At 32.5% G+C, this 20,483-nt stretch overlaps 1 protein-coding gene across 1 annotated transcript in view; it reads left to right on the top strand.

Annotated features, from left to right (window-relative positions):
- DACH1 (dachshund family transcription factor 1) overlaps window positions 1-20,483 on the top strand; it is a 419,184-nt gene that overhangs the window by 292,550 nt on the left and 106,151 nt on the right. Inside the window, exons 5-6 of the mRNA XM_026017695.2 lie at window positions 9,822-9,957; window positions 13,386-13,520. Of these exons, the coding sequence (XP_025873480.2) occupies window positions 9,822-9,957; window positions 13,386-13,520 (271 nt within the window). The remainder of the gene's footprint in view (window positions 1-9,821; window positions 9,958-13,385; window positions 13,521-20,483) is intronic.

Here is a 20,483-nt window from a genome sequence, read left to right as displayed (position 1 = left end):
TTTTTGGTTAAAAAAAAATATTTAGGCCTGAGAAAAATTGAGGGTATGGCCTCAGGGAATAAGGATGAGAAATAGGTTTTTTGTAGAATTCCAAATATTAGGGAAAACAATTTAATACATCAGCCTGCCTAAATTTATATATAGTAGACTTTATAGCACAGTGTTTAGTAAACTCCCATGATATATATTAGTTAAACTTAATTTGGGGGAAGTTGTATTTTCCCCAAAGGAAATGTTTGACTCCTATGTCACATTAAATAGTATGGGGCCCAAGTGGGCAATTAGAATAGTGCTTGCAACTTTGTTTGCCTGAAAAGGTTCTAATTATGAAGGCTGATTAAAAGTGAAATGTTAAATACCAAAGATTTACCCCCATCTGTAGGAATCATAAAACAAGAGAAATAGCCTTTGAAGAGAAAAATAGAAGTTTGAGGGGTTTTCATGTGCTGGAATGTACCATTTACATTTTTTGACAGTAATGACAAGAATTAAAATGGTAACTCAACCTCCATGAGAATGGCAATAAGAATTCATAGGACAGAAGAGAAGTGAAAACAATGCCCTCAGAGTTACCTATTTTAAAGCATTCTGTCCTTACTTGTTTCTAGGAGGTAAAGGAGCTTCAATGACTTTCTCATAAACCTATTTATGAGAATGTAGATACCAGTACATTCAGTGGAGCAGGGTCCAAAATTCACCCCATATCCCCAGTTTTGGGCACGGATTGTGAGTTAAGACTGGTTTTACACTTTTAAGTGGGTGGGGAAAACATATAGGAAGGAGAATCTTTTGTGACACATGAAAATTATATGAAAGTCAAATTTTAGTGTCCATAAATAAAATATGTCTGAACTTAGCTACACTCTTTATATAATGTCTATGGCTACTTTCACATACAAAGCAAAGTTAAATAAAGTATTTACTAGCTGACTTTTTACCGAAAAAAATTGCTGATACCTGCATTAGAGCTCCTATTAACTCAAACACATTGAATCAGGCTGTGGATAATTGAGACAGCTAAAACTAAACTCTCAACACGATGGAGCCCCAGGATTTGATGTTGAAAAATAAAAGGATTGAATAAAAGAAAATTACATAGATGAAGACAGTACCACTATAGCATTGTTTCTTGCTTTTTTTTTTTTTTTAAGAAGTTACCTTTTTGTAAGGGAAATTTATATTTTTTTTAAAACATTTTATTTATTTATTCATGAGAGACACACAGAGAAAGAGGCAGAAACACAGGCAGAGGGAGAAGCAGGCTCCATGCTGGGACCCAACGTGGGACTTGATTCTGGGTCTCCAGGATCACAACCTGGGCTAAAAGCAGGCATCAAACCACTGAGCCACCCGGGCTGCCCTTGTTTCTTGCTTCAAATGCAAGCCTTCATGATGGAATCTGCCAAAGTGTTAAATTTAAAGTGTTAAATTTTCTCCTGCTGATTGGTTTGGACTACTGGAAATAATTTAGTAAGATAACTTTGAGGAGGAAATGGTCATATACTGTTTAGACGATCATTCTAATTTAAATCCCTAATAGCCAATTGCCTGTAAGTTAAATTACTATAGGCTCTGTATTAGTCTATTACGTATCTGTGAGACTCATGTATTTTTGCTGTTTAATGTTATGAAGGAAGAGACATAGACTTGAGATATCAGATGGCATATAATCCAGCTTTCCCCATGGTGGACAAATGATTCTTGCCTACTTCCTACCCACTTTTATTTATCTAAGCTTTTGTGGGAAGTCTCTTCTATTTTCAGTAAATTCAAGAGTAAGGATGGTCCACATTAGCATCTACCTTAACTTTATTGCATTCTCTTGGAAGAGAAAAGGTCTGCTAATTCTTCTGTGTGCTAGCCATTTAAATAAATCTCTGCTCTAGTATCTATAGTGTTTCTTCCTTCCAGACCAAATATTCTAATTTACTTTGACCGTTCCTCATCAAGCTTCTTGGTTGATCTTTTTTAAATCACTCTCTTTTCTCCAACCTCTCCCATACAATCTTCTAGAACTGAATAGGCCAGTGAGTAGACACTGGAATTAACATATGCCTCAATTTGGATAATAGTTTATAAATGTAGTCATAATTCATAAAACTATTTTGCTAGTTGAATACATGACTCAGTATAATTTCATGCCTTTCAACACAAAATTTTACTGAGCCAGTTCTTTTTTTTTTTTACTTTTAGTTTTACTAGGAATTTGCATTTATCCACATTAAGTATATTCCACAGTCTACTGATTTAGGCTCCTTATATGCTTATTTTTTTATTTGAATATAGTTGGCACACAGTGTTATATTAGTTTCAGTACACATGGTATTCAACTTCTCTATACATCATGCTACAATCACAAGTGTAGCTACCATCTGTCACCATACAACACTATTACAATATCATTGACTATATTCCGAATACTGTGACTTTTATTCCCATGACATATTCAATCCATAACTAGAAGCCTCCTCTTCAGATACTTTTGAATCTTAACATTCTAAACTATCATCTTAGCTATTTATATAATCTTTGTATCATTTCCAAATTGTAAAAGGATGTATTACTTGTACTACCTTAAATCACTGATGAAAATAAACAGTATAAATCAAGAGATCAATTCCTCTTGTCATTAGAGAATTCCTAATAGGCTGAAATGTTCTACTAATTGATTCTCTTTAGGTATCATTCATCAAGTAACCCCAAATCTCCCTGAATGAATCAATAATTTTCTCACATTTTATTTAATAAATTCACAATGATATCATAAGGACTTAGAAAAAAATGGTTCTTGTTGAAAAAAATAAAATTAAAAAAAGAAAGGCAATATATTTCAGTGGTTTAGAATAGATTATGGAGGAAGACTTCTTGGGTTTTGCCACCTGTTAGTCATGTGACCTTAGACAAGTTACTTAATATCTCTGTTTTTGTTGTTGTTGTTGTTGTTGTTGTTGTTGTTGTTTTTTCCCTGCACAATGGGATTAATGACATTCCTTCTTCATCAGGTTGTTGCATTGATTAAATTAGTGTCTATAAATAACATTAGAAGTTTCTGTACACTGACATTATCTTCTCCCATTATCTCCCCAAATATTCATAATCATCTATTTAAAAGTAAGTTCTAGAATCTTATAAGAAATGTGTGTCAAGCTTTTGAAATAGAGTCAGAATTGTAAAGTAAGTACTTTTTTTTTCTTGTTTAGCCCTCTTCACCTAATAAAAGCACTGCAGTTTGTTTTTTGGGGGGTAGGGGTTGGGGGCTGTAGTACAGTGGTATACAAAGCAGATTTTTAAATGCATTTTTTTCAGATTTCATTTTTTTTTTTAGGGATAGAATAGAACTCTTTTCAAGAAATTTGGCAATATTCAAGTTATTCTACATTCTTGAGTAAACATCTTTCTCTTATGCAGTATTGCAGGGTTTTCTGAGAACAAGGAATATGACTTAAATTTTTTAGTCTTCTCCACCACACTCTTGTGTCTGTGTGTGTGTGAGAGAGAGAGAGAGAGAGAGAAAGAGAGAGAGATAGAAGCAGAGACATTTTATGACATTCTAATTTAAAAAAATTAAACATTGAAAAAAATTAAATACAATGTATAAATTTCCACTCTCTAATACTTTTCCTCAAAGTAGGTCCTCAATGTACTATATTGGTAAATAGGACTTTTTGTGCAGGAAGTTTAAAATGTTTAAATATTATAAAAACTAGAACCAGAGTGACCTGATTCTCAAAGTACATGAAAATCCTAGAGCAAAGTCATGTCCCTTATGTTTGTTTTTAGGTACAGAATAGTTTATTTTGGGGCAATCATAAATAACTCTAGATGCATGCATTAATTTTAGACATTTTTCACAAAAAATGGCTTCATATAATTTTAATTGGATGAGAATAAAAGTAAAGTATATTCTCTTAATGTTTATTTGGGTGTTGATATTAAATGTGAAAAGGATGCTCACAGAAAAAGAAGGTATTAAAACATAACCAACACTAAGTATACCCTACAGCAGTGTATTTAAACAAATCACAGATATTTAAACCCATAAGTTCATAATAATATTAAAAAAAACGAACTGAGTTCACCTTTGAAATCTAGGGAATTGATTATTTTAAAGGACAAATAAAGGTTTAAACAAAGGATAAATAAAAGGGTGGAATCAAGCATTTTCCTGGCTTTCCCATACAAACTGTTCCTCAGGATTACCATTAATTCACTAGGGGAATTTTCTGTTCATACAAATCTTCCAGCCAAAAAAAGAATAAGGAATGATATATTTAGAATGTCACCAAATTGCCAGTCTTAATGAAGTGGCACTTCGGCCATGGTCATCAGTGGGGGCCAGCACCATAAAATGCAACCAAGCAGACATTTATATGCATGGAGGCATGCAACACTATCTATGAAGTAGTCTCGCCTCAAGCTCAGCTTGAATCAAGGATCCAGATTTAACTATGTAGGACATTCAGGGTACCGAGGAACATAGAGATGAATTACACCCTTAAGGATTACTCCCCCTTTCTTGAGTATGGGAAAGGAGGAAATCCTATCTTTTCTTTAAGATACTAGTATTTATTACTACACCAGGATGAATTATATAATCCCTGAGTCAAGACTGTATGTTGTTGTTTAAAGTAACCGTAGGACTTTATACTAACAAATTGTAATCTGAAATCATGAGGCTTCCTGAATCTTCATATAGATGCAGGGAAAAAATACAGTCCTCTACTGCTGCTGAATAAGTTTGAGGAGACAGTAGGAGAATAAAACTAAGTTGTTTATGATTATACTCATGGGTCCTACCAGTTTCACATTTAGCAACATTAAGTGTTTCTTGTGTATCACCACCAAAACAAATAAAAAGAGCTAGGTAAAAATCCCTTGAAGCCTCACATTAGAACTTTGAGTCATGGAGTTTTGATGGTGCCTGCCTGATTCTCTATCAGATGTAAGTATTATTAGCATCATTTACTATGTCTTCCAGAATTACTTTTTAACATTTTCCCAAATCCAGAATCCCATTTCTACTATTTGTTTCCTCTGAGCAATTTTTTTTCAAGAACAAGGGAATTTAGAGGTCATGCTTAATCAGTGTACACATAAGATTCTGGACTCCACTTACATTTTCTGTTTTATGATAGACGCTCCATAAGGGAAAGGATTTTCATCAATTCTGTTTACTTACATATAACCAGAGCCTGGGACACCAACATGTATTAGATGTTCAGTAAATAGTCTGTAAATAAATGAATTTAAGTTTGAGTTGTCTTAAAGCTTATGAGTTTGGGTTAAAAAAAGTACTAGGCAACTTCAATTTTGTGAATTAAAAGTTATATCAAGATAACATTTAATGTTAGAAATATCTTCTCCCCACTTCTATAACATATTCCGTGATGGAATCTCTGACTGATAAACATGAAAATTCAGATGATTAAAAAGATAGTAACATAAAGTAAAGCTAAATGAAATAATTCTTTAGAGAAATCAATTGCAATTGAGTTGTGATTATTTTGACTTAACTAAAAAAATTTAATCTGATAAAATATAATGCATTTTGTGATGGAGAGGAGGCAGCTGAGACAATGTAATTTTTAAACATTCAACTGCACATGTGTAATACTGAACATTTTATACCTTTTAGTTTAGAATTTTGGAATACATTGTTTGGAATTCTACCTTTGATTCTGAATTATCTGAGAGACTAATACTTCTTGTTCTGCCCAGAGGCAATAAATGCAGCTTTTTCTTTATTGTTATTCTGCTACCATTAGTTTATTAGTATGACCTTTTTTTTGTGAGAGGGTATTCCTCTTAAATTTTCATTTATTATTGTGGCTGGTTTTATAAAGATGGAACATTGCAAAGGATTGTGTTTTATTGATTGGTGGAGTTATGATGCAGGACTATAAAGCAGTGTGTTGAAATATTAAATTAAATATTCTTCCCCTTTGTCCTACTTCAGCCCCATCTTGGAGGTTAAAGGGTATTACACAAATGAAATGATAAATCCAGTTTACATAGTTTCCCTATAGACATTGAACTGCTTCTTTCTTATTATGTCTGAATAAAACTCATTATCTATTTTGTTTCAGTAATAATTATGAGATTCTCTCCTAAGCAATTCTTTACTGTCTCCATTATTCTCCATCTTATAGCATACTCTGGAAAGGCAAGCATATAAATATGATAAAAGAATTAAGCTGTTGAAATAAATTAATTTATTGTGCAACAATGTATTCAAATCTTACTTGCTCAGTGGATTTTACTTTAATGAAATTCTTCAAAGAACAATACATCACGTTCCAAAGATTGAAATTATACATTAAGTGAAATGACTGAATATGTTGTGTCTCAATTTATAGAAAGTTTCAATTGAATACTTGGCTTTTAAATAATAAAATTTGCATAAATTAAAATATTTTCTTTAAACGAAAGTATTAAGTATTGTCTTTGTCCTTTGTTCTTAGACAAACAATTATAACTAAAGGAAAAATAGACTAAAGCTATATTAAATACAATTTCACCTACATTTTATAAACCTTAAATTATGCTTTCAAGATGTATTATACATTAGATTTAAATCCAGTTTATTTTTTAGCTGGTTTATTATATGATGTTTTAGAGTATTTTGAATGTATAAATGAATAAGTGAATAATGCATGAATGCAAAGAATCATCAAGGAAAGCTTTGACATATTGACTAATGAAATGATTTTTATACTTTGTGGAAAATAAAACACCTAATTGTTTTTAATGGCATAATCATTGTTGCTAGTATTTTATGAGTTAAATATCTCAGGAAAAAATCAGTTTCTCATGCTTTCCATTAGCACTAGTAAGAAATATATTATGACAGGAAACTCAAGACTTGCAAAATGACTTCAGAGGGATTGATTTATTTCAAGATTGCACTTTATCTCTGTGCATCCAAACATGTGCCACTGCATATATGATCACATACATAACTATTATGAGAAATATTAAAATGCAGTGATGAATAAACATTGATATCACTGACTTTTTGAAGAAAATAGAATGGTTAAGTTAGAAAATTTGTCAGTTAAAAATATAAAATGGTCGTTTTCAAATACATACCATGTACTTTCGTGTAATCCAGATATTGAGAACCAGATGTACTAGGAATTACCTTTCAAGTTTAGACAAACTCATGTGCCTATTTATTAGATTTTTTAGAAATCAAGGTTAGACTCCTTATAGTATATCTCTGGTCATTTATGCAGTTAGCATTAGCTTAACTTATTAATACATTTATGCAGACTTTAAAAGAATTCTATACAGTATTACACATAAGCGATTAAGACTTTAAAAGAATTCTATACAGTATTATACATAAGTGATTAAGAACACTTCCTTCAAGACATATCTGAGCAGCTACTTGAAAGACACATTAAGCGCACTGTTGTTTCAAGTAGTTAAGAACATGACCTAATTGCCATTTGGGGTGGGGCGCGGTGAGAGGATTAACAAATTGTGGGATATTTGTGCAGTTGAATATATTCAGCAGTAGAAAAGAATAAACTAACGACATATGTAATAACATGGATGAATCTCAAAAAAAAAAAATTGTTGTGAAGAAGAAGCCAGGCACGAAGTGTGTTCTGTATGGTTTCATTTTTATGAAATTCTAGAACCAGCAAATCTATTTTATGGTAATAGAATTCAGAAAGTGGTTGCTTATGGGAACTGGGAGGAATTGAATGGAAAGGAACAGGAGAAATCCTTCTGGGGTTATGAGAATGTTCTAGATCTTGACAGAACTCGTTAAACTGAACACATAATAAATGCATAGTGTGCTTCATAGTTTAGGGTAGAGGTGAATGTTAAGAAAAAGGATTTATAATACCAGCTGCTTTTAAAATTATAATTAAAAGATAGGAAGTAACTTTCAGCATCCAGATGTGACTTCTCTATTCTTTTAAATCAAATGTGTATTTCTTAGAAACTTAGGTCATTTGTTTTTCATGTAGACTAAAGAACTCATATCATTTAAAAGTATACTCCATTGGGGCGCCTGGGTGGCTTAGTTGGTTAAGCAGTTGCCATCAGCTCAGATCCTGATCTCAGGGTTCAGGGATCGAGCCCCACATTGGGCTCTCTCTGTCCTTCACCCTGCTCATTCTCCCTCTCAAATATATAATTAAAATCTATTAAAAAAGAAGTTAGGATTTATTTAGTTGGGAAAAATAACTGATAATATCACAGTTATTTTACACAACTACACAGATGTCTCACATTTCTAGAGACTAGAGGTCTGTAATCAAGAGGTCAGACTGCCATGCTCTCTTTGAGCCTCTAGGTAGAATCCTCCTTTGCCCCTCCACAGCTTCTGGTGGTGGCTGAAAATCCTTGGCATTGTTGGCTGGCAGCTGCATAACTGCAATCTCTACCTCAGTACATGACATTGTCTCTCGATCTTCACAATGTCTTCTTGTAAGGACACCAGTTTTGTTGGAATAAAAACCCACTCTAGTATCACCTCATTTTAACTAATTTCAGCTGCCAAGACTCTTTTTCCCTATGAAGTCACATTTACAGGTACTGAGGATCAGGACTTCATTCCTCTTGGGGACACAGTTCAACCGCTAATACTCAGTAAACCAGAATCTCTGGGAGGAAAGCCCAGGTGTAGACATGTTACGAACTTCCCTAGTGATTCTAATGCAGAACAGGACTGGGAACCATCACCAGGCTATTCAAAGCTCTGACACCAATGATACGTATCACCTTCATTCTCACTGGTCAGTTGATGTCCCACAAGTCAATTAGATCTTAGAACTTTTTTCCTTTAAAGTTTTTAAAGTCTGCTTTTTTAATACTTGCATTTTTTCAACTGAATAAGGAATTACTTATTGATTTATTGCGTATCATTTAGTTTACTTCTAACCTTTCAAATATTAATTATTGAAAAGACAGTCCTTCGAGGCCTATGTGCCTTGATATCTGAAGGTATAAATATCTTGTTGCTCAAAGAAGAAAATGTTAATAAGTGGAGTATCTTATTTCTTAATCTGTAACTCCATTTATAGAAGTTCATTGGAGACAGTTATATGATATATTTGCACATTAGTCTAATGGGGAAGGTTCAGGGCTTGGCAGGAGAGATGTGGAGTGAGACCTCAGTGTTAACAATAGTATCAGGAAACATGACACCAAGTTTCCCTGGGATACAACTAATATATATTTCATGAATTTCCCCTAATACATATATGTGGCTGAATTGGAACTTGGAGAAGCAGGTGGTCTGCAAATTATTAGAATCAACAAAATTATTCCAATGTTAAATAATAATTGATTTCTAGGATGCCTTAAAATGTGACCATCCAGGTGTGTCCAGAGCAGTGCCATGATGAAAAAGCTGTTAATAACCCCTCTAGTGTTATTATTATGGTCTGTCACATTGATAATTTGTGTGTTAAATGATCCTTAGACACTTGCTGAAGCAATAGAACATAGAGATTTCTTTAAGTTGATAATTGTCTAGAATTGGAACCTGCCCTGTTCTGTTACTTTGTTGTTGTCTAATGGGTTCTAAAAGGGTTGTCTCCCTTGGCCTCTCTTTTGTCTCCAGAGAGGGGAATCGACATTTGCTGTTACTGCATGCCCATAGACCCATAGAACCAGTGTCCTAACTAGTCTTTCCCTCCTTTAGCTTCGCAGGAGATAAAAAGGCGAAAATGCCAATGAAAGATGAATTTATTTCCTTTACATTTCTTTTGTACTGCATGAACAAGAAATCAACATTCATTAAGTACAGTTCCCATGTATTTACATCTTTTCTCCCCCAATTGCTTCCCGTGGTGCCGCAGGAGCGCGTCCCAGACAGCCCCTCGCCTGCCCCCTCTCTGGAGGAGGGCCGGAGGCCTGGCAGCCACCCTTCATCACATCGCAGCAGCAGCGTGTCCAGCTCCCCGGCCCGGACCGAGAGCTCTTCTGACAGAATCCGTAGGTCTCATACTTTTACTTGTCACCGTTCTAAACTTTATTAGGTGCAGCTGGCTTTTCTAATCAAAATGCCCTCATTCCAAATAGATCTCAGATGTATCATGTTCTGAAGCTCTGTAGCAATAGCCATCTCTCAAAATTATGTTTCCCAGTTTGCAATATCATGAGGTATGGTGCTACATTAACAGGTTCTGATATAAACTCCCTCTCTTTGATGCCACACATAAAGGTCTGAGCAATGAAACAGAGAAAGTAACCTTCCCGATTAGTTTCTGAAGTAAACACCTCCAACTCACAGTTATCTAGTGGCTGTGATACTCAACTTTATTCCTCAGTCCCACCCCCTGCCAGGTTTGGAAATGTATCAATTATCAGAATTCACCTTTGCATCGATAAACATAACCAGAAAGAGGAATAAAAGAAATGGAATTCAAAACAATTCATTTAAGAAAAAAGTCTTGGTCGTTCTGATGATCAATGGATTGAAGAATTTTAAATTGCTTGAATTTTAGGATTTGAATTAGGAAATCAATGATGCATATTACTGTCAGAAATTATTATTGTTAAATTCTCAAAAATAGGGGCTCTATTTTATTTCATGATCATATTTTCAAACATTTAACCAAAAAAATGAAGAGTAAAGTTAAAAATGCCACTTAATTAACTGGTTACTTTGTATCTGTATTTCGTGTCAAGAATCTAATATTGTTTTTCCAATACAATGAACATATTAACAGTGATTGTGCTGGTTGACAAAATCAATTTCTATTGTATCCTTTCCAGGATTTAGTTTATGTTAAGAAATCATATTTGTAGTATAAACTTCATCTAATTACACATAACTTGCTGAAGTTATTTGGTTGTTGAGATTATTTTTATAATAGGAAAATATTTGCTAGAAAGTGACTTTGTAATCATAAAGGAACATTTGTATAAACAGAAATCCTTTCTATGGATGCTATTGAGATAGATAACAAATTCTAGGTTAAATTGTATGTAATACCATTATTTTTAAAATGGCTAATAGTTAAATAGTGTATCGTTCAACATAATTCTAAATATGAATACTTGATTTGGCCTGTCTAAAACATATTTCCCTAATTTTGTAAGAGATGATGATAACTGTGTATTAATAAAGCTGAATATAACTATTTCCAAACCAATGACATTTTTCCATGGCTGGCAAATCTTGGCTCCCACAACCTCAAACCATTTTTCATCTAAAATAATTTCTCCATGCTTATGTACAATGCTAACACTAAAATCAGAAATTTCATGATGCATATTGGTTTCATTTGTAAAGCTTTTATACGATGTCATCATTGAAAAGACACTGTCCTTCCAGAGAAAGAAAAATATTTTTTCACAAGACTTAAATGGAAATTATGGGCAGATAGGGAACAATTTGAAAGAATTTTGCCATACATTCATGTTTTAAATTAATCATTGTATTCTTTTTTGTAAATTCTTGATAGAACAAAGAAATTTTTGCATGCTTGGACTACCATAATTGTCCAAGTGGAAGTGTGTACACATGCACACACATGAATGCATATACACACATATGCATATATGCAAATACATGTTCAGGTAGATACATATTTTAACATATTTTTTTGAAAATTAGACCAAACAGACATTTCAAAAATAGTACAAAGAATTATTTCACATTCGTCACTCAGATTCACATAATCATCAGTGTCTCTGAAAGAGGTAACCTTGATAAAGGCATAATGTCACCCCAATGACTGTATCATGGACATGGACATCATGCTCCTTTACCTCAAATATGTCATTGTTGATTTTCTCAAAACAAGGAATTTCTCTTTCATAACCACAGAACAATGATCAGAATCAGGAAATTAAGATTATTATAGTACTATTCTCTAAACTATAAATCTTTTTCAAATTTCATCAACTTTCTTACCACTATATGTATTTTTTCTAATATTATTAATAGCAAAATATTTTTTTTATTGGCCCAAAAGTCAATCCAGGATCCCATGTTGCAATTATTTGTCATAATCCTTTAGTCTCTTTTAATCTGGAACAGTTCTTAATTTTTTTTGTCTTTCAGTATGTTGACTTTTTTTTTTAAGAATATAGGTCACTAATTTTGTAGGATTTCCTTCAGATTGGATGTTTTTGTTCTTTCATGATTAGATTTAAATTATGAATCTTTTGGCAGGAATCACAGAGGCATGATAGTATGTCCTTCTCAGGGCATCATTCCAGGAAACATACGATATTCCTCCAATACTTGTCATAACTAGCTCTTGGTAAAGATGGTGACTACCAGATTTCTCGACTGTAAAGTTACTCTTTTTTTTAAAAACTTTGTAGATGATAAGTAATAATAATAAGTCTTGTGAGGAGATATATTAAGACTATATAAATATATTTTTCATCAAACTTCAATTCCACTCCTTTAAGAATCATCTGTTAAAGATACTTCCCTCACACAATTATTGCTATGGTGATTTCCAAATGATAATTCCTAATATAGTCTTATGATATTTTCCAAAAAGAAAAAATCTCTTTTTTCCAGAGAAGGTTTTTATGGAATAAGCATTCATCCAGTTTTTTGCACAAAGCCATGATTTTCATGGGCAATTTATTAAGAAGTTTATTGACTGGAGTTTGAAAATCACACAGGTGTTTTGTCATGTACTTTATTACTTTAATAGTGTCAGGTTATTGGTAATAGTTCAAGAAAGCGACAGGTTATTGTTAATAGTTCAAGAAAGCAATTACTATTTTTATTCATTCAACTATTCAATAGATATTAATTGGGTACTTGTATTTTCAAGTTATTTATTTATTTTTTTAAGATTTTATTTATTTATTTGAGAAAGAGCGAGCAAGAGAGAGCACAAGCGAACATACTCCCTGCTGAGCAGGGAGCCCAACTCAGGGCTCAAGCCTAGGACCCTGGGCTCCAGATCATGACCTCTGCCAAAGGCAGGTGCTTAACTACTGAGCTGCCAGGTACCCCTGTTTTTTCAAGTTTGAGTTGAAATCCAATTTTTAAAGAAATACTTTGGTATTTGTGAAACCTCGTGTTTTATTGACCAGAATAGGATATGAATATTGAATCAGTTATGTTAGTGCTTTAATTTGTTGAAAGTTAACAACTTTTAGTGATTGTAGTGGTATGGCCATTCAGAAATATTCCAGATATATTTTAAAAAATTATATTCATTGTGAAATAAAAAAACAAGATAAAATATTTTCATTTCCAGTGTTTTTCTGCTTATCTTTAAGAATTATCATGGTTATCAATTCTTAGTGTTATTAGAGATAGATAACAGTGCTAGTTTCGACTACTATATTTTATTTATTTTTGAGTCCAAATGAGTTTAATTAATTTGTTGGAACATTGTATGTTATGATGTTTTGTCTTTGTTCTTTTGTTTTGGGCTTGACAGCTGTCCATCAGAATGGGTTGTCCATGAACCAGATGCTGATGGGTTTATCACCAAATGTACTCCCTGGACCCAAAGAGGGAGATTTGGCTGGTCATGATATGGGACATGAATCAAAAAGGATGCATATTGAAAAAGGTAATATATGATTATGTGGCATTGTTTTTTCTTGTCTCACAAAATATGGCATATAAACATTTTAAAAACTTGCAATATTAGTTAAAAATTAAGCCTTTTCAGCAAAAAAGAGGTATGAATGAAGATCTGCTACTTTTCCTTATACAACAGGTAGGTGCTAAGTTACTTTCCAATACATTAAAAAAATGGACAAGTGCTTGTTTTATGGTTATCACTGAGTTTCTAAAGATCTACTATTTGTCTTCCTCAATGCTTGTAGGGCCAAATGCCATTTTTCTGTACCTTATAGAGCTATAGCAATATACAAAGGATTATTATGCATATTTTGGATTAAAATGTACATGGTTATCAGACCAATCAGGAAATAGAAGTGAATTTAACTGAACAATGTATTAGTTGTTGCTTCAAAATTATGTATAACAAATAACAAAGCCCAGGTGGTAGACAGCTGAAAGTTTTCTATTTGTATTTCATTTGCATCAGCCTAACCCATTTTCACAGGCACATATTGGTATTTTCATGCCCTATTTCATAAAGTACTTTTATGAAGAATTTATTTTTGTTTTGTTTTATTTATTTTATTTATTTATTTTTGTATATTTTTTATTGGAGTTCAATTTGCCAACATACAGAATAACACCCAGTGCTCAGCCCGTCAAGTGACCCAGCAATTGCTATATTGGGGATTTACCCCAAATATACTTTTATGAAGAATTTAAATATTATTTTGGTATGCATGTTAAAAATTTGTGCTAGTAGATGCAAATTTATTTTTTCAAATAGTGAGGTTTGAATTGTGAATATAAGAACCCTTCCAAATCTTATTCATCTTAATTTAATATTTTTTAAATTTCATTAATATAAATTGGGTATTTTGACTATCTTTTTAAACATGAATACCAAATAATCAGTGTTATGAAAAGGATTTATTCTTTGGAAAACATAATTATATATAAAGCACAATTTTCTGTCAAAAAGGAAATTAAATAAAATTGGATATTTAAAAATTAATCAAGCAGAAAGAAATGATTAGAGGAAGACCAAGTTAAGATCTGGCAACTGTTTTCCCCAAAAAAGTAAAAATGTTTATATAAAACCTTTTTCCATTCAACATAAAAACAGTCATGCTGAGCCCTTAGGGAGAAAGAGTACATTTCTACAAATTAGATTATCTGTATTGTGGAATGTCAGTGAGAAAATGATAATATTTTCTAGGTGCTAATATGTCAAAATCTAGGCATAATTGAGAGCAGCATTAAGGCAACTTTCTAATTTTTTAATTTGAAATTTGATATCAAAAGCTATCACTAAACTAGGTGTACTTGCCAGAAGGTCTCTAAATACTTAATTCTAGCTTTTTTTCACAAGTTCTTCTTCAACAGTAATTAAAAATGTTACATGTACTGTACCTTACATATATTTTGACATATACCTTTTATATTTAATCAAAACCTATGTGTAGAAATATTATAAAAATTAGCGTCATTAGAAAATATAAAGCTTCATAAAAGATTTAAAGTTTAATAGTATTTAAATAGGACGATTCATCATATAGGTTAAGCAGCCATTCTCCATCAAGCTTCTGTGTAAGAATAAAGCCCTAGAAGAAAATAAAGTGAGTGACTCATTTCTCAATTTTCCCATGGATACTACATAAATAGTTTCACTTTGAATGCGTAAGGGGAAAGTTAATTTATGACATACAATGGATGTCAGGATATTAGGGCTTAATTCACTTGCAGCACCTAGTGGAGAAGGGCTGGGAATAAAATGCAAAAGCCCAAAGGTGGTGGTGAGAACACTATTGAAGGCACAATCAATAGCATAATTGGCATGAGTTCCACTGGAATTTTGGGTAGATAGCTTTGTATTTCCTGAGGCTCCAAGTTGAGTTTACCTACTATTTTCCTAACTATTACTTTTATCATGAGTTCTGTCTATCCATTTATCTATTTTTAAAATTAATTATTACAATTTTGCCACCTTGGAGCCTTTCCTGAGATACCATAGTAGGTTATTTGAAGGGACCCACTTCTGTTTTTCCCATATGCCTGGTCCAAAAATCTTCACTACAATATTTGCCTTGTTGTTTAGAAGTTATATCTCCATTGGTCTACTCTCAATATTAAACTGTAAGAGTCTTACAGTCCTGTAAGAGGACTTAGAGTCCTCTGTGTTTTCCATTTAGTTTAAACAGACGAGGCAATCAGTAAATTCATACTGATCTGAGCTGAATCATTAAGTGATTCTAAGAGATGGTGAAAGAAAGTTAAAACAACTATAAAGATTGCACAGATTAATAGGATAGCAAAGGTAGAATTATAGAACTTTTAAAAGGTCCATTTACATGAAAGTAGGATGTTCTGTATACACAGAAACTTTCTATATCACTAATGTTACTTCTCACCATATCAAAATTTTTAAAATGATTTTGCTGTCAAAATAAAGACCTTGACTATATGCCAGTGGTTTTCCAAAATTTTAATATGTATTTTATAGGGGAAAATAAATTATTTTAATATTCTTCCTAGAAATATAAAACTGCCATTAAATGCATGATTTCAGATGTAATTATATAATCATAGAAATTGTGATATTGATACTAATTATAGTAACTTTTGTTATATGTTGCTTTTTCTTTTGTACACTCTATGTTTTTCAGCATACGGAATGAACAGTAAATATTCATGGCTTTCTAGATTGATAGAGCCTACTAAATTAAAAATTGTTTTCTTTCATGACTACATTTATCATGCATCTCATACTAGCCTTGTAACTTTCTTACCACTTGTTTTAATACAGATATTAAATTAGAGACATTTGTTAATGTAGAGACATTCGTAGAGAAATTAATTATATGTTTGTATCATTTTAGGCTCAAACTTCTTATATGTAATTTGCTGCTTCCCACTTTAAATCATTCAAAAGATATTAATTCTGTAGAAAACATTGATTTTAAAAGTAGATACCAGGGACGCCTGGATGACTCAGTGGTTAAGCTCTGCTTTCAGCTCAGGGCCCTAGAATTCAGGAATGGAATCCCACCCACACTGGACCCCCTGAGGGGAGCCTGCTTCTCCCTCTGCCTATGTCTCTGCCTCTGTCTCTCTCTGTGTGTGTGTGACTATCATTAAAAAATAAAAAATAAAAAATAAAAAAATAAAATAGAATAATAAAATAAAAATAGATCCCAAAATTAATTTGTATGTAATTTGTATGTTGAGAATCACTGTGGTCTAAAATCTTAATCATCAGTAACTTTTAAGTATTTTAAAATCTTATTAATATTAAAAAGCTGTTTGCTCTATTAGAATATTTCTGCCACCTTTAGCTGAAGACATTCAAATTTACACCTTGTTTTTATTTTATTTTATTTATTATTATTATTCTTAGAGATTTTATTTATTCATGAGAGACACACACAGAGAGAGAGAGAGAGGCAGAGACACAGGCAGAGGGAGAAGCAGGCTCTATGCAGGGAGCCTGACAAGAGACTGGATCCCAGGTCTCCAGGATCACACCCTGGGCTGAAGGTGCTAAACCGCTGCGCCACCCAGGCTGCCCCCACCTTGTTTTTAAAAATAAAAACACTGATAGGTTTTTGAACCTCGGAAGAGTTTAAGGTATATTCAAAATGTAAATGTGAAAACTGAGTATATCAAGAAGGAATAGGTGTAATATCGTATCAGTCATCCCAAATTTAAGGAGAAATACTTTTAATATTATAAACTTTTACTAAAATAAGGACTTTGTCAAAGATATGCGCTGAGGAAAACTGTGGTACAGCTTTGGCTTCGCAACCAATTTTATGGGGGATCCTTGGGTGGCTCAGCGGTTTACCGCCGCCCTCAGCCCAGGACGTGACCCTGGAGACCAGTGATCGAGTCCCCCGTCGGGATCCCTGCATGGAGCCTGTTTCTCCTTCTGCCTGTGCCTCTCTGTGTCTCTCATGAACAAATAAATAAAATATTTCAAAAAAACAATTTTATGTTTTCTAAACTTTTATAAACAGATTCCAATTTCTCTAGAGCTTTCTGGACTTTAAAATCATTGCTGATCTTTTCTCTCAGTCTGAATTTGGTGGAATAGGCAGTAATAATTGACATTTCAGTTATATAAATAGACTGACTCACTGTTCTTTTATGCAGCACCTCTCTATTCCCTGCATATTTGTCCATTAATGCTAATTTATGGTATTTCTTATGTGTAATTTGTTTCTTGGTTTTTCTTCAATTGCTGCTTTTTTCAACAATTTTTTGAATGTGTTTTACACCTTTGTGTTGTTTCATATCCATATATTTTGTTATTATGGAATTTATCTAATTTTTAATTTACCAAAAATTAAATATACAATACAGATAAGATTATAGTATCAGCTTTTTCAATTATATAAAAGTTAAGCATGTATGGTTAAACTAACTGTGAAATACCTAATTTACATTAATGAATTTCAGTCTTGGACTATGTATACTGAAATGACATCATCAACTGGTAAATATCTACTGAGTGACAGATATGTGAAATAAATCATGAGATACAAAAACTTATCCTTTCTCTGTTCCCTTCTCTCTTTCTCTCTCTTTTTGCTCTATTTTTTTCTTAATACATCTCCTAATTTTCCCTAGTGTTGAGCCTTTTGCCTTTATTTGTTTTTAAAAAAAATATGAAAAAATTTCTTTCATCAGTGACTCTTGAAGACTTTCTTTCATTGGTAACTCCCACCACTTTAGAAGCAGAAATAATTTAAGAAGCAGCAGGAAATACAGAGGACTTGCTTCAGGCCATCAAGCATTTGTTTTGTGGCATATTCTGTTCACTTGGCAGTGCTCAAGATTTCCAATGATCAGTGTGCTTCTATAAAAGGTTTCTTTTTGGTACTTGGAATTGGAGGTCAAGGCACTAGAGGCAAGAAAGTGGTTTGCAGGCTGACCATATTGGGATTTCCTCTCCTTGATGTTTGATTCTTAGCCTCCAACCTTGTGGACCGTTTTCCTACAAAACATCTTTTTTAATGACGATGCCATCCCTTTTCTCAAGTTTGTGGAAATATTTTTTTTGTAGTATATTTCCTTTTGCACATTTCTCAATGTTTAAAGATTCTAATTTTACTTGAATTAGAACTGATCTTCGAAAATGGCCTTCTTTTACATTCTAGATCGACATCACACAAATTAATTGTTATTTTGTTATATACACGTATATCACAAACCTTAAGCTGTTAGTAACTCCTGTGACAGTAAGATGTGTATAGAGTAAAGGCCTCTTTTCTTTAGAAATTCCTGTATTTGGATTATGTTAACACATATAGATAAGGCCATGAGTATTTTCATTTGAAAATTCTCTAACACTGTAACTTTTCCTTCATTTCTATTCTTAAGATATAATTTCTCATGGCCTATCTCAAAGTCTTTTCTAAAATATCCTCTCTAACTACTTAATAACCTGACTTTACTCTTCAGTTTCCAAGTGTGTAAAATAAAGATATTGAACTTAGTGTAGATACTTTTAATTTTGTGATTCATTACACTGGACAACAACAAATTTCTCTGAATTCTAGAGCTTTTCTTAAGCAGATGGCAGGTTTCATGTGCAGTCACAGCTCAGGTGAAACTTTATGAAGGCACTGGTTTATTATTTTATGAATTAACATTCAAGAAGCAGAGCTTGCAGTAACACTTCAATGACAACTTAAGAAAATTCTTACTGTGAGAATCCCACAACATACCTGTAATGCTGGGCAGTTGGTATAAATGGTCCTAAATAGGAATATTGAAACCACAATGTTTTAGAAAATGTTTTGATTTCATATGACAACATTGTAATTTGCATTGTTTGGGGAGGGAAAAAGTATTAAAGTAACTATGTTAATCAGTTATTTTCTATATCAATGACTATGAAGGTAACTGGCTGAATAAATTTTTATGACATTGAAAAGTTTTAACTTACTCAATTTTATTGAGCCTGAATTTATTTGATAAATGTGTTGAGGAGAAACAAATATGCTTGGCAAGTAAAGCATAAGAGATATTGGGTATTATATATGGATGGACCACAATAGAATAGGTCCCAAATCAGATGAAATCCTCTCTGTTGGGTTAAAGTTTCATCTTTGAACCACTGACACATGCCACTTATAATTTAAACTATTTCAATTCTACCTAGGGTAAAATTTACAATTTCTATGAATTTATTATTATATAATTTATATGGATATCATTAAAAGAAAAAGAGCCATTTTTTGACGCAGAAGACCTCAGTGGCTTCTTCAGGACATTTGTAATTTTAGGTTTTAGTAACTTTTTTGGATACTTAGGAAGTTGAATCATGTTAATATTTCCTAGTGATTTTCATGAACTATATGTGGGAAAGATGAAAGGGTATCTAGTCTTGGATACATCATATGTAATAATACATATATTTATAGTAGTTTTGTGTATTGTCAGATAAAATATCTATTCCTCATGGAAAATCCACAATAGTCTATTAACTGTTCCAGTTATTCTTCTTTATTTTCTTGAGCCCTTTTGATAGGCATGGCATGACTCACTTCCTCACGGTTTAAGAAATATTTTTACATAGTTATGCTGATAGCTAATATTTTATAGCATTAAAAGGGAAGTAGAAAGTAAATTACTAGTAGATTATTAACATATTAGTTCCACATATAAATCTGCTTCATGTAATGATTTATTTATGAATCATTATAAATGCCTTTATTTTATTTCCTTCATTTAAGTAGTTTATTGGCTTAACAAATTGATTTTCTCTATTTTCTTAATTCTGCAATTTTTTCCCATATTGCCTAATCCTTGGATTTCTAGTTTTGCTAGTTTCAGATTTAAATTTTACCTAATTCTGGTATGAAAGACATCTGAAGGGGATGTGTACCTTTTTCTATGTGTCTATTTGAGAATTTATTCCAAATTGAAACTTCATTTTGGAAATATTAGCTTACAATCCAGT

The sequence above is a fragment of the Vulpes vulpes genome, chromosome 6, assembly GCF_048418805.1.
Source record: "Vulpes vulpes isolate BD-2025 chromosome 6, VulVul3, whole genome shotgun sequence".
NCBI classification, from domain to species: Eukaryota; Metazoa; Chordata; class Mammalia; order Carnivora; family Canidae; genus Vulpes; species Vulpes vulpes.
This window is presented reverse-complemented; position numbering and strand designations above follow the sequence as displayed.